The sequence below is a fragment of the Micromys minutus genome, assembly GCF_963924665.1.
Source record: "Micromys minutus genome assembly, chromosome: 11".
In the NCBI taxonomy this organism is placed as follows: domain Eukaryota; kingdom Metazoa; phylum Chordata; class Mammalia; order Rodentia; family Muridae; genus Micromys; species Micromys minutus.
In genome coordinates, this window is record NC_137980.1 from 55,788,507 (window position 1) to 55,802,813 (window position 14,307).

Below are 14,307 nucleotides of genomic sequence, written 5' to 3' on the forward strand. Positions count from 1 at the left end.
ATCTACCTGGTCAGAGTCCCCCACAGAATGTCTGACATTCTGTGAGCCACAAAGCAGAGACCCCTCAACGATAAAGACTGCCATGTTCCTGGGTAGACTTCTGGTGTACCCTTGTCCTCTTCCTCAGGCCTACTCAGCATTACAGAGAACCTCCACAAAATGCTGCTGAGTCTGTGGGCCAAGGCAACTTTACTGCTGGGCATGCCATACTGTCTAAGGAGTCTTTTAAATCCTGGCTTCTCCAGAGAGTTCTCTAGCAAATTATTTCTTCTCTCTCTGAAAACTGCCTGAACCTGCAGTTCCTTCTGCCCTAGGCACAGGGTATTTAAGCTATAAACCATCTGCCCACTACTTCTCATCCTAGCATGTGCTAGCAAACATAGTGTCTAACTGGGCCTTGTGCCTAGTAGGAAGGCTGTGGCAAGAGGACATCATGTTTAAAACCTGTCCAGGCAGTTTAATAAGTCCCTGTGACAAAAGAACCGTGATAAAAACTTGCAGATAGAGGCTGAAAGATGGCTCGGCAGTTGAGAGCACTGTATGTATGTCTTTCTAGAGGATCTGGATTCAGTTTCCAGGAACCACACTGTGACTCATGGCTGGCTGTAACTCCAGTGCCAAGGAATCTAGTGCCCTCTTCTGGCTCCTGCAAGTACCAGGCACAAAGGCAACAATAACCTTACATACAACATTCATACACACATTAACTTTCAAAAGCTCAGTTTACAGCTCAGGGATAGAGTACTTGACTTACATGTCTGAGGCAGTGGGCTTAATCCCAGTTACCAAAAACAAAACATAACAAAACAAAGACTAGGGAGGGCAGAGGACTACACAGACTGACAGATGTCAAAGGCTGTGAGGACAACTAAAAGGTCTTATCAGTGTGATGAGTGCAATATTCTTGATTGTGATGCTGAATGCACAAGCCCATGAATACGCTTCCCGGACTTGCTCCCTTCTCCAGCTCCTTTCTCCCACATTTTCAGATCAAACCCAAGGCCTCCCATATGCTAAGAAGGGCATGGGAACACTTTAATCCCAGTACTCAGCAAGTAGAGGCAGGTGGATCACTGTGAGTTCAAGCACAATGTGATCTACAGAGCCAAGGTCTGGGACAACCAGAGTTGCAGGGTAAGTTCTTGCCTTAAGTCATTAAGTAAATAAATAAGAAAATAAATAAAACAGTCAATGAATGAACAAACGAACGAACGAACGAATGAATGAATGAAGACAAATAAAAAGAAAAGCAGTCAATACCCCGGGCATCAAAGTTAGATGATGTCTCAAGTACCACTTACAACCAAGGGGTAAGAGACAGGTACCCACTGAGAGTCCTACCACCAGCTGAGGAAAGGCACTCCACAGGGTCTACATATGCACAGTACTCACAAGTTAACATAGCAGATGCTCACAAGCACACACACCTCAATGCGATCTTTCTCACTCAAGGATACACTCAAAAACACCCTAAGAGAATTTCCTTAGCACACTCCTGCAGTCCCAGGGGATGGTGCTCACTTGAAAATCAGGCAGGAAATATAATGGGCAAAACCACACTGCATCCTCCACAGGACGAAAGTTCATAGACGAAAACCACCTCACCCCACTGCAAACATCGAGGGCCACAAAGGATCTAACTGAGCACAGACAGGAAGGAAAAACAAGAGACAGAAAACACAAACTCATCCCTCAAAGGTTGTCTTGGAATCAAGAGATAGCAAAGCCAGAATAAAAAATGTGGCTGAGTAAGACCTGAGTAAGACCGGACAACATGGATATGAAAAGGATTAGTGGGAAAAAATACTGATATTGATAAGAAAAAAAAAAAACACTGAACACAGGCAGCGTGTCCCAATTCCAGAACACTAAAGCTAACCATTGGAAAAAAAATATTAAAAACTACAAAGTTAAAGTTCACCCCCCCCCCATTTTTTGTTTAATTAAATGAATTTATACCGAATTTCTATCCAAATTTCAGTATCTTTTAAATGACAGAAACATTTTTCAGGGTAACTAGCAAGTCCTCAGACAGCTATAATCACACCTGCTGTTAACAAGTGGTTAACAAACTTTCACAAACTGTGGGAATGTTGCCTGGAAGTGGAGCCCCAGACTTCCACTCGTGCTTGAGGTGAGCAAAGCCGGAGACAAGAGCAGAGGCTGAACTAGGGATCTGACAAGATGGCGGGGGGCGGGGGGAATGGTGGGATAGTCAGGTCTATGCAAATACTCCAGAATCTAAAAGAAACTTCTGGTTCTACGAATTTGTGATAAGAGACTGTCAACCAATATGCACCATGTTTTTTTTTTCAAAATATTTGTGAACATGTATGTATATGTGTGCTTAATTTATAAATTAACAGCAAAATGCATACTGCTGGTGACATGTGGCACAGACCTGTAATCCCAGCAGAGGCAGAGATGGAAGGGTTTGGAGGTAGGAGCCAACTGGGGGCTACACAGTGACCCTTTGCCTCAATAACATAAAGCTAATGGCAAGGTGTCTTTTGTTATTCAGCCACATCTGTTTTTGTTCATGAGGTAACTGCAAGCAAGCCACAAGAATGGAGACTGGCTGCCAGGGGATCACATAGGTGATTAATGGTTGGACACTTTGGACTCAGTCTGGCCTTGACCTTGCTAAGCAGATGAGGATGAGCCTGAATGGGATTCTCCTGATGCACTAGTGCTGGGACCTCAGTGTATGCCATTACACCCTAAGTTAATTCCTGGATCAAACCTAGTCTTCTGTGCACGCCAGGCAAACATTCCAACAACAAAACGGAACCCCCACCCCCTTTTTTTAAATCTTAATTAACACCCTGGCTTTACATCATTCGGAAATTCTTTTCTGTAGCAGTCAAGAACCCAGATTTACCGGAATGAGGTCTAGGGTGGCTCAAATAGGAATGGTCCCGTAGACTCACATATTTGAATGCTTGGCTACCAGGGAATGGCACTATTAGGAGGTGTGGCCTTGGGGGCAGTGTATTACTGCAGGTGAGCTTAGAGGTTTCAGGTCCTCAAGCCTGGTTCTGTAGAACTCTCAAGCTAAGTCTCCAGCACCATGTCTACCTGCAGCCTGCCATGCTTCCTGCCATGACTGTGGACTAAACCTCTGAACTGTAAGCCAGCCCCAATTAAGTACTTTCTTTTATAAGAGTTGCTGTGGTGATGGTACCTCTTCACAGTGATACACTGACCAAGGCAATAGCAATTAAATTTTTAATTAAATTAAAGTTAAACGGAGTGATATATGCCCATAATCCCAGCCAGGGGGCTGAGGTTCAATGAGCTACACAGGGAGATGTGTCTTAAAACAAACCCTACAGATTCAAGTGTTAATCTCACCCCAAAACCACCTTCCTATAAATCAGGACAATGTGAATGTCTGGGCAATGTGTCCTAGCCGAGTTTAGACATAAAATTTACCATCATAGCCTGTCAGAGCAGAGGCCAAAGGTGCATGCTCACTGACAGGAGTCTTTTTCTAGTCAACATTGAACAGCTTAGCTTGCCTACCACCAGTCTGAGGCCAAAGAGCTGCATTATCTGCTGTTGGGGAAGCCTGCTAGAGGAAAGATCATCTTCACACACACAAGTGGGAACACAACAGGAGACTAGTGATGTCAAGAAGACTGTAGCATTAGCTCCCACCGTTTACGGATTCTAACAAAGCTCCGGATGCAGTGCTCACAGAATGGCCAGGCTGCTGGATTGTCTTCTCGGCAGCTGGTCCAGACACACTGCAAAACCATGCAAATTCATTATGCTCATCTTCTTAGAAGACCTGTTTTTCCTCAACCTACCGATAACATCAGGCCTCATACTTACTTTACCAAACCATGAGGTCAACTGTCCACAGGTTACTCAACTGACTTTTCCAAGACCTACACAGAGATTAAGCACCTGCACACAATACACATGACAGCAGCGTGATTTTGCTGACTCCTGGAAGTGCATTTAATCTGCCATTTGCTTTGGTGGCCAGAACTGAGTTCAGTTCCTGACTTCATAGCCAAATTTAATGCATCCTCTGTACTCTGTTAGCCACAAAGAGAAGTAGGCACCTTTAGGGGCAGACTTCTCAATCAAGGCACATTCAAGTATCTTTTCCTTTATTTCCAGCAAAACTTTCATAATACACACTACAGTGCCAAGACTATCACTTTAATCTTTTTGTTGTTGTTGTTGTTTTTTGACACAAGGTCTCACACTTGAAAATTTTAAATGTGTGCTCCCTGACCTTGGAATGAGCATGCTTAGGAGAAAGCCAGCTCCAGTGTGTCCACGGGTCTTCTGAATAACATTTCAATGCCTGCTCTGTTCTGAGAGAGCATTGCTTTGGAAATAACTTCCATCCTCTCCTTCCTTGCTGGAGATCATAAGTCTTTTTCTACCCATGTCTTGGCTATGCTTATTTTAACTTGTGAGTCACCAAGATTCAGACCCATGGCATTTGGCTACACCACAATGTCTTTCTTACCTTCACTGAGGCCTTTTACTAATTTGAACCTTTGATGTTACATGTTGCTCAAATCTTTCTGGATAGACTTTGATTTTTAGTCTCCTCCTCCTCCTCCCTCTTTTCCTCCAAGACAGGGTTTTACTGTACAGTCCTGGCTAGCCTAGAACTTACTATGTAGACCAGACCTTAAACTCAGAAACTAGCCTGACTATGCCTCAAAAGCATACATCACCACACCTAGTAAGATATTGGTTTTTGAGAGGGGTCTCTTGCATGATTTATGCTGATCTCAAACTTGCTACAAAACCAAAGACAGCCTTGAACTCTTCTGGCTCCCATCATTTCTGGATAAAGGGAATGTCAACATTCACTGGGGACATTTTATAAGCAAACATAAAGCCTGACCATGCTATGTGAGGTCATCCTGGGTTACACAGAGAGATCCCACCTAAAAGGGGGTGAGGTGGGTGGTGGGTGTCAACCCAAACACAGTAGCATATCACAAAGTAGGAAATGGAAAAAATCAGGATGGAAGAAGTTTGGGCTGAGCGTGTTCACATTACTCAGTGATAAGTGTACCCAAAACACTTCAGACCTTAGGTTTGATCTCCAATACCACCAAGTAAAACAAAGACTGTAAATGGGATTAGACACAGGTCTCTTACTGCGCAGGTCTCTGCTCCCTAAACTGAGTGCCCTCCAAGGCGCTGCTATTTCAGAATGAACTTCTAGACCTTGTCAAAGATTACAAGAAACTATACCATGAATGTAATTACTGTTTCTAACAACCACAATGCTAGAGATGGAGACATGACTCAGTGGTCAAAGCACCAGATGCTCTTCCAGAGGACCTGGGTTCAATCTCAAGCACCCACATGGCAGGTCACAGCAGGTCACAACCGTCTGTAACTTGGGTCCCAGGAGAGACCATCACTTCTGACTTCTGTGGACAGCAGGCTTGAAACTGGAGCACAGAAATAAGTGGAGGCAAAAACACCAACACGCACAGAAAACAACAGAATTAAGAAAAGACAAAAGTACAATACCACTAGGTAAAAGGAAAATCACTAGCCATGGAAGGGCCTAAGAAAATCTTAGGGGCTGTGTGCTCTTAAGACTGAACAAATGGAAGGCTTCTAAAAACAAGGTGATTCAACAGGTGAAGGCTACCGCCACCAACCCATCAAAGTAGTGTTCCCAGAACCCACATGCCCGCGGGAAAGAACTGACTTCTGAGAGCCCTTCTCTGGCCTGCACATGGATTCTGGTAGGGTACATACCTGCCTCATGCATGTGCACACACATTCACACACCAACAAAAAGGTTTATACAGAGAAAGAAGTCAGTTAAGTGAGAAAAAGGCCCCAGATGTTTCTGCCAGTGTAGAGAACGGATGCAGGAAACACACTGAGCCACACTTCCAATGTAATCTGTGAAACTACAGTCAACACTGCCTGCTAGTTCATCAGTTTTCCCATCTTCGCTCCAGCAAGCAGAAGTTGCAAATCTGTAAAAGAAAAAATAATAGAAGCCCTGCTTTATCAAATAGGCCACCATGATTCCAGATCCCTTGGGTAATGCCAGAGCCAGGGATGCCTCTGAGGGGTTTTCTTGGAAGTACACGCCTCACACGGTACAAAGAGGTGGGCTGGCTGATTGTCAGCATCAGTTGCTCAGAAAACCACCAAAAACCAGGGTATCAAACACTTAAATCTGAGCTCTACCACTGTGCCGTCTCTCTCCTGTCTCTTGAAAGAAACAGGGGATTATGCCAAGGGTGCCTTAAACTCTAGGGTAGCTGAGCCTACAGGAACATATCACCATACCTGTTGGGTAGACTGCTATCCAGAGAGATATTTCCTTCATCCCTAGACTGACCACAACAGGAGCCCTACAGTGTCTTCCAACTCCTGGGAAATGACCTTGAACATACAGGCAAAGCTGTATCCCTTGTCATCCACTGTTTGGATAACACCAGTGAATCTGGGCAACACAGCTCTTCTACTAACAAGGCATTCTGAGGGAGCCACTGCTGGCCAGTTTCCCTGGCAGTTATCCCAAGCTAGTGTTGCAATGACCTGTTTTAGCCATTCCAGGCCACTTCTTTAGAAGCTGCCCCGCATACTAAATATGAAGAAGCCCAAAAGCCTGATCTCATCATCTTTAGTTTAAAAAGGGAAAAAGTCTCAGAGTGAGTTTGGAAAGCAATTAATTTTTACTCTTAGCAATTATCAAATACACTTTAATGCCCTATAAAAAAATACTCTAAAGCTCTGTCAATAGGCAGCTAGCTGTTGGGTGCCCAGGTTTCTACTGCAAATCAGATCATTACTAACTGGCCCCAGAAAGACAAGTCTTTTCCTTGCTAGGGTTTATCTTAATACAGGGTAGACAGAAATCTCCATACCAAAAGCAGGGAAGGAAGGAAGGAAGGAAGGAAGGAAGGAAGGAAGGAAGGATGGATAGACGGATGGACAACAAGGGAAATCTTGCAACATGGGGATGTGTAAAAAGAAGATACATACTTTAGCTGAGAAGCACCAGTACTGACCCAGAGCCCAGTTTATGAGTGAAGCCACAAATGGTTTCGGATGAAACAAAAGCCACAATATTGTGCAACATACACATATGTGCACCTGTGTAGGAACATAAATTACCTGGACTCATAAATGGCAAAGAATAAGGAGGACTAGGAGGCTTGGTGGAGCTGGCACATGCCATTAGTCCCAGCGCTCGGCAGAGGCAAGGTGGGTCTCCATGGCTTTGAGGCCAGCTTAATTGCACAGAGTTAACAGGCCCGCAGACAGGGGAGTGGTGAGAACTGTAAAAGACTTTTTTCAGTGTATCTTGTTTTCCTACTGAGAACAAATGTTGGCAAAATAGAGAAAGCTACAACTTCTAAAGCAACTTCCAAACAAGTTTTCCCAAGGTGGAAACTCAAAGGCAGCCTTCCCCACTGGGATTCCATCTTTGTTTCAGGCAGGCATTACAGATGATCTTCTTCTCATCATCAGCCTCGGAGTAGATAGAGGTGGGGATAGGGAGCACGGGACGGAAAATTCCCTGCAGATTACTGATCTCACCCCTTTCCAACTCATAAAACGACCGGATCTAGTTCCAGTCTCCCGATCTTCACTCCGAACTGCAGGGAAAAAAGGGGGTGGGGTGGGAGTGGGGAGTAGGGGAAGCACCAACCCTGCAGCCATCTCGGAAGTGCACAACTGGAAACCAGCCGGAAAATCCGCCAGGACCGCCAGGACCAGGGGCGTTGCAGCTGCGGGAAGAGCAGACCCCTAGGGCACTTCCCTGGGACGCGCAACTCCGCTGAGGGCAGAGGCCTGGCTCCATACTGCCAGAGTCCAAAAACGCCGGTGAGGGAAGGGCTGCGGTGGAAGACAAGGGCCACTCAAAGCCATATTTAGGTACTGGGGACTGCGGGCCGGGGAGCAAGGCGGATGGTTCTCAATTAAAACAAAACTCGCAAGCGCGGGTATGCACGCGTCCTTCGAAGGAGGATGCATAATTCTACTGTCACTTTATTGGTCACTGGTGACCACAGAGCAACAGGGATCAGGCCCATGGGTGATACTGGGGGGGCGGAGCCCGCCCTGCCTTGGACTCGGTCTCCCTTCCAGGGAGGGCAGGATGCTCACCTTTGGGTCCCGCTCGTAATAATGCTGCTGTGTGCGGATCCAGCGGCCCACTAGGTGGTCGCGAACTGTGTGTGCCAGAGCGAAGAAGTAGTCGCGGGGCGTGGCCACATTGCGGTCCTTGACCAGCGTGAAGTGCAGGTGCCTGTTGAAGCTCTTCCGCACCTCAGCCACGTCGCCTAGCCCCGCGATGCCACGCACACTGATCTGCTTCTGCCTCTCACTGTCCGTCAACGGCTTCGCCATGGCGCCAGACGAGGCAGAGAAAAAGGGATGGACCTGGAGCGAGCAGAAAAGACTCTAGTGCTGGGATGCTGCAGCGTCTCTGGCGCCCAGGACTGCGGCGGAAGCCGGCTGATACGGATTGCGCCTGCGTACTGCGAGAGGGCAGAGCCCTGTCGGTGGGCGTGACCTGAATTGGAGGCGGGGCCTCAGAGGAAGAGACAGTGAATCTGGTTTCAGCCTGGAAGAGAGCCTGAACACTAGAGGGGAAGTGGTTTATCCCTTTTACTGGTGTGTCTGAGGCTGGAAAAACAGGATTGCAGCTTCCCCATACTTGAGATTTACAACCTTTGTGGGTCAAAAGTAAAAACAGAACCAGTAGCTGCGCCTGCCACACTGAAAGGCAAACTTGCCATCCTGGACTTCCTGGAGTTTCCTGGGCTGCAGGTTACTGGCTCTGCACAAAATCACCAGATGTCCCCTTTAGGAATGCACTGGGTGACGAGGTGCAGCTGAGTCCTATTAAACCTTAAGAGAATTGAGCGTATGTTTGACAGGCAGCCCCCAACACCTGATGGGTCTCATTGCCACAGATGGTTCTCAAAACACATTCACAAGAAAATAAAAGGTTGTTGGTGCAAAAATTAGAAATTCAGACGTCATATCAAAGTTTGTGCCTCCAAGACACTTCACTTCAGCTCTAGAGAACAAACGGTATGGAGCACCTCAAAAATACAAATTACCAGTCTAGGCTGCAGTGACCAACACAGAAAACCAATTACAAATTAAAGATACGGCATTCTCTCCAAAGATGTGCAGAGACTACCATAAATACAACCCCTCTGCTTTTAAAGAAAATTCCACCCAGCAAGAAGTCTGCCATGCACACGGAGAGGTGGGAAAAACATTTCACTGGTGGGCTGTAAAGGGTCCAGCCCAGCCCAAATTTCTTATAGCAGTTTTTGGTCAGGAGGCAACACTGCAGTTCCTGCCTAGGGGATCATCAGAGAGTGGTCTCTGAGTCCCTTAATCATTAAGGAACTTTAGTTATGCATGCTTACAGAAACAGAAATTGCAGAGACAAATGGATTATATAATACATTATAATTACAATACATGTACATATCAGGCAGGTAGCAATAAAAAGGCATACAGACTTTGCAAAGAACAGTGGTCTTGGTCGGTAAAAGAACTTTTCTCTTAGCAAACTAAAGAGGATGTATAGCATGACCTTAGTCCCTCTGTGACAACCTTCCCTTCTGGCAGTTTTGGCAAATGTTTGTTTTCCAGATAAAGGGTGCAGGTTTTTAACAAGGCAGGACTCAACCTACCTAAATAAAACTTTAATCCAATTTAATCCTACATAACTGGTTGCCAAGCTATCATAAAATAGTATATACATACATACATCTATGCATGTATGAGTACATATATTTTTTGAAGGAATACCCTATGGCTGGAGATATGTCTGACAGAGACACAGAACCCGCCACCACGTGTGGGAAGCAGCTTCCAAAGCTGCTGCTTGACACTGTTTCCCAGGGAGCTCTGTGATGAGACCTTCTGGTCATCAGCACACAGGGCTGCCTCCAGGGAACTCCCTTGGCTCCAGAAGAATGACCGTTCCTTATTCTGGAACTTTCCTCGCATACTGAAGTTAGAAACTTGCCTTCATTTGCTCCTTTAGGTTCGCTGATGGGGATGTAGAAGTTCCTGCTTGTGGAGGTAAAGGTTGCCACAGGGGATGTCATAAAAGTCCAGGTGTAGGCTGGAGGTGTAGCTCAGTAATGGTTTGCATTCCAGCCCCAGCTCCAGGAAAGGCAAAAGCAAAATTCCAAGTGTAGTTCCTGGTTTGATGATTCCAGAGTTAACTTACCTCAACCTCTTCTCGGTGACAGACTTCTTGGGGAACAACATACAGGACCGCTTCTCCTTACTCTTGCTCTGCTCTGGAATTCACTCTACACTTTAGCCTTGTGATTCTCAAGCCAACAAGATCAAATTTCAGTCACTGATGCTGGGACAGGGAGGGGGGTGTGGGGCTCCTGGACTCTGGCTAATGGGATCTTCTTGAGAGTGACTGGGCTGTTCGGAAGTCACCCCCATGACACAGTTTACAGGCTTCCAAAGACCTAACCATGCCTGTGATCCCAACACTGGCTGAGGCCAGCTTCATAGACAGACCTGCTTCAAAACAAATAGTTGGTCAAAGACTTCTCTGGTCTGACAGATTATATACCTACTATGTGGGAAAGGTTCACCTACCTACTTTGGCACAGAATAGGGGAACTGACCCTATTGCTCTAATGATCTGGACACTCTACAGTTGTTAACTCTGAATTATGGAAAATTGGAGCTCCCTGCATTTCAGGCTGGTTTCTCTAAGCTGGCCAATCAAAGGTTAAATAACTAGCTGGCAACATGGAAGCACGCTCCCTTACTGTTCTGCTTAATTTTTATCAACTAGGCAAAAGCTAGTCATCTGGAACTTCAATTGTGAGAATGCCACCGTCAGACTGGTCTGCAAGCAAGTGTGGAAGTCTCTTTCTTGATTAATGCTCCATGTGGGAAAGCTCAGCCCACTGTGGGTGGCTCCACCCTTAGGCAGATGGTCCTGGGTTGTATAAACACAAAAGCTGAGTCAATGGAGAACAAGTAGTGTTCCTCCATGGTCTCAACATGAGTTTTAGAGGAGACAGAAGATTTAACCACAGCATATAGTTCACAACCATATAACCCACTCAGTCTCCCAGCCCAGTCCCGCTTCCCCGAACTTCAGCCTCCTCAGCTGTGTTTGCCTGGTTTTCAATGCCATCAAAGAATCTTCCTGTCTCCCAGACTTCACACTTTTTTTCACAGTAGTCTCTCGTTGACGTACTGATTCAATACTGCCTTGTGTAGCCAAGATGTCAGCTGAGGCTGATGTTACTGAACCCGGGTCCCCAGGAGTGTCCTACACAAAACAACTGTCTAAAGACAAATGCTAGAGAGAAAGCAAGGCTTTATTTGGTGGTCTAAGAATGGGAAGAAGGAACCTTGCTCACAAGCATCTCCTAGAAGTGTTAGGTCGCAGATATAAGACAGGGACAGACAGAGGAGAGAAGCAAAGGAATTCTCATGTCCTCCCTGGGACTAGGAATTTAAGTGTTACTATTTTTTTTTTCTTCTTTTCATAGTTTGGGGTTTCTGGTCATAGAAGCTGGTTGGTATCTTTAGCCTTGAAGGGAGGAGAGATGCTTGGCAATTCTAGGTCAAGTTCTCTTTGGATTATAGTCTCAGCAAAAAGATTTCTCAAATGTTTTACATGTCAGCATGCAGAGCCAATAAAATCTGACCCACAGATTAAAGTAGCAAGAGAGACAGACACTGTGTGAAGACAGATATGTTAAGCCTGGCATGGTAGCACATGCCTGTCTGTAATGATTGCAATGGAGAGGTTGAGGCAGGAGGATTACCTTAGGCTACACAGTAAGTTTCAGGATAGCCTGGCTACACAGTGGCTCTCTTTCTCACAAGAAAAACAAAATAAAACAAACAAAAGACAAGCACCCTGTGGTGGTTTGGATCGGTTTGGGCTCCATAGAGTCATGTGTTTCAATGGTTGGTGTTTGAGTCAGGGTTTCTATTTCTGCACAAGCGTCATGACCAAGAAGCAAGATGGGGAGGAAAGGGTTAATTCAGCTCACACTTCCACATTGTTGTTCATCACCAAAGGAAGTCAGGACTGGAACTCAAACAGGTCAGGAAGCAGGAGCTGATGCAGAGGCCATGGAGGGATGTTACTTACTGGCTTGCTTCCCCTGGCTTGCTCAGCCTGCTTTCTTATAGAACCCAAGTCTACCAGCCCAGGGATGGCTCCACCCACAATGGGCTGGGCCCTTCCTCCTTGATCACTAGATGAGAAAATGCCTTACAGCTGGATCTCATGGAGGCATTTCCTCAACTAAGGATCCTTTCTCTGTGATAACTCCAGCTTGTGTCAAGTTGACACAAAACCAGCCAGTACAATTGACCCCTTGTCAACTTGACACACAAACACAACTCTATTAAGTCTCAACCTTCACCTTCTTATTCATCTCCAAGATCTAAATAACCTTAAAAGTCCCACAGTCTTTACAAATTCTTACATATTAAAATTGCAATCTCTTTAAAATATCTAATCTCGCTTCTTCTTCTTCGGGAAAACACCAAATGGCGGATGACGCCGGTGCAGCGGGAGGGCCCGGAGGACCGGGGGCCCAGGCTTAGGAGACCGCGGCGGCTTCCGCGGAGGATTCGGCAGTTTAGGGGCCGCGGTCGTGGTCGAGGCCAAGGCCGTGGTCGAGGCCGCGGGGCTCGTGGAGGTAAAGCTGAAGACAAGGAGTGGATCCCCGTCACCAAGCTGGGCCGCCTGGTTAAGGACATGAAGATCAAGTCTTTGGAGGAGATCTACCTGTTCTCCCTGCCCATTAAGGAGTCTGAGATTATCGACTTTTTCCTGGGTGCATCTCTAAAGGATGAGGTTCTCAAAATCATGCCAGTGCAGAAGCAGTCCCAGGCTGGCCAGTGGACCAGGTTCAAGGCTTTCGTCGCTATTGGGGACTACAATGGTCACGTTGGTCTTGGTGTTAAGTGCTCCAAGGAGGTTGCCACTGCCATTCGAGGGGCCATTATCCTGGCCAAGCTTTCCATCGTCCCTGTGAGGAGAGGCTACTGGGGGAACAAGATTGGCAAGCCCCACACTGTCCCATGCAAGGTGACAGGCCGCTGTGGCTCTGTGCTGGTGTCTCATTCCTGCCCCCAGAGGCACTGGCATTGTCTCTGCTCCTGTGCCCAAGAAGCTTCTGATGATGGCTGGTATAGATGACTGCTACACTTTAGCCAGAGGCTGCACTGCCACCCTGGGCAACTTTGCCAAGGCCACCTTTGATGCCATCTCAAAAACGTACAGCTACTTGACCCCTGACCTCTGGAAAGAAACTGTGTTCACCAAGTCTCCTTATCAGGAATTCACTGATCATCTTGTGAAAACCCACACCAGAGTCTCTGTTCAGAGGACCCAGGCTCCAGCTGTGGCTACCACATAAGGATTTTTATAAAAGACAAAATAAATGAACCAAATTTGTTAAAAAAAATATCTAATCTCTTTTTAAAAATCAGTCTTTTTATAATTCAAAGTCTCTTAAGTATGGGCTCCACTAAAATACTTTCTTGGCCACAGAAAGTGGCACTATCAGGAGGTGTGGCCTTATTCGAATAGATGTGACCTTGTTGGAGGAAGTCACTTTGTAGGCAAGCTTTGAGGTCTCCTAGGCCTAGCTCTGCCCAGGGTGGAATCAGTACCTCCTCCTGGCTGCCTGAAGTATACAAGTCTCATCCTGGCTACTTTCAGATCAAGATGTAGAACTCTAAGCTCTTCTAGTACCATGTCTGCCTGGACACTGCCATGCTTAGATTGTCTAGGAGTGTTTCTCAGCAGCCCTTAACTGTTTATATAAGGCTTGGAGAAAAAGCCTAGAGAATCTGGTCAGTTTCAGGAACTTCCTGAAATTACTGGGTTGTTTACTTCCTGAATTTGGTTTTTTGTTCATTTTTTGAGAAAGAGTCTCACTATATAGATCATTGTGGCCTTTCCCACCGATACTAGCTTGAGTGCTGGAATTAAATGCTGAGCTGCCTACATGCTGAGTTTTAATTAGCTTTTCTCCAGTCTCAGCCTTTTATTTGCAATTTTTTGTTGTTGTTGTTCTTTGAAATTTTCATACAATATATTTTGATTATATTCTACTCCCTTTCCAAACTCTTCCCATATCTACCACCTCTCCCTACCCACCTAAGTTTGTGTCCCCCCTTTTTTAACCCATCAAGTCCAATTTGTTCTCCCAGTACCACCAACATAACAAGGACCACACCTTTTTTGTTTGTTTTTAAGTTTTTTTTAAAGATTTGTGTATTCCAGAAGAAGGCATCAGATGACATTACAGA

The 14,307-nt window shown here is 45.9% G+C and overlaps 1 protein-coding gene and 1 pseudogene across 2 annotated transcripts in view; one reads left to right on the top strand and one right to left on the bottom strand.

Moving 5' to 3' along the window:
* The window catches only part of PYGB (glycogen phosphorylase B), a 41,249-nt gene extending 32,835 nt beyond the window's left edge, over positions 1-8,414 (bottom strand). Inside the window, exon 1 of the mRNA XM_080925488.1 lies at positions 8,125-8,414. Within this exon, the coding sequence (XP_080781614.1) occupies positions 8,125-8,367 (243 nt within the window). The 5' untranslated portion in view covers positions 8,368-8,414. The remainder of the gene's footprint in view (positions 1-8,124) is intronic.
* A 4,120-nt stretch (positions 8,415-12,534) lies between these two features.
* On the top strand, positions 12,535-13,409 carry LOC308426810 (small ribosomal subunit protein uS5-like; annotated as a pseudogene). Its single transcript has one exon. The product of its transcript is annotated as a small ribosomal subunit protein uS5-like (transcript).
* Positions 13,410-14,307: the final 898 nt, after the last annotated feature.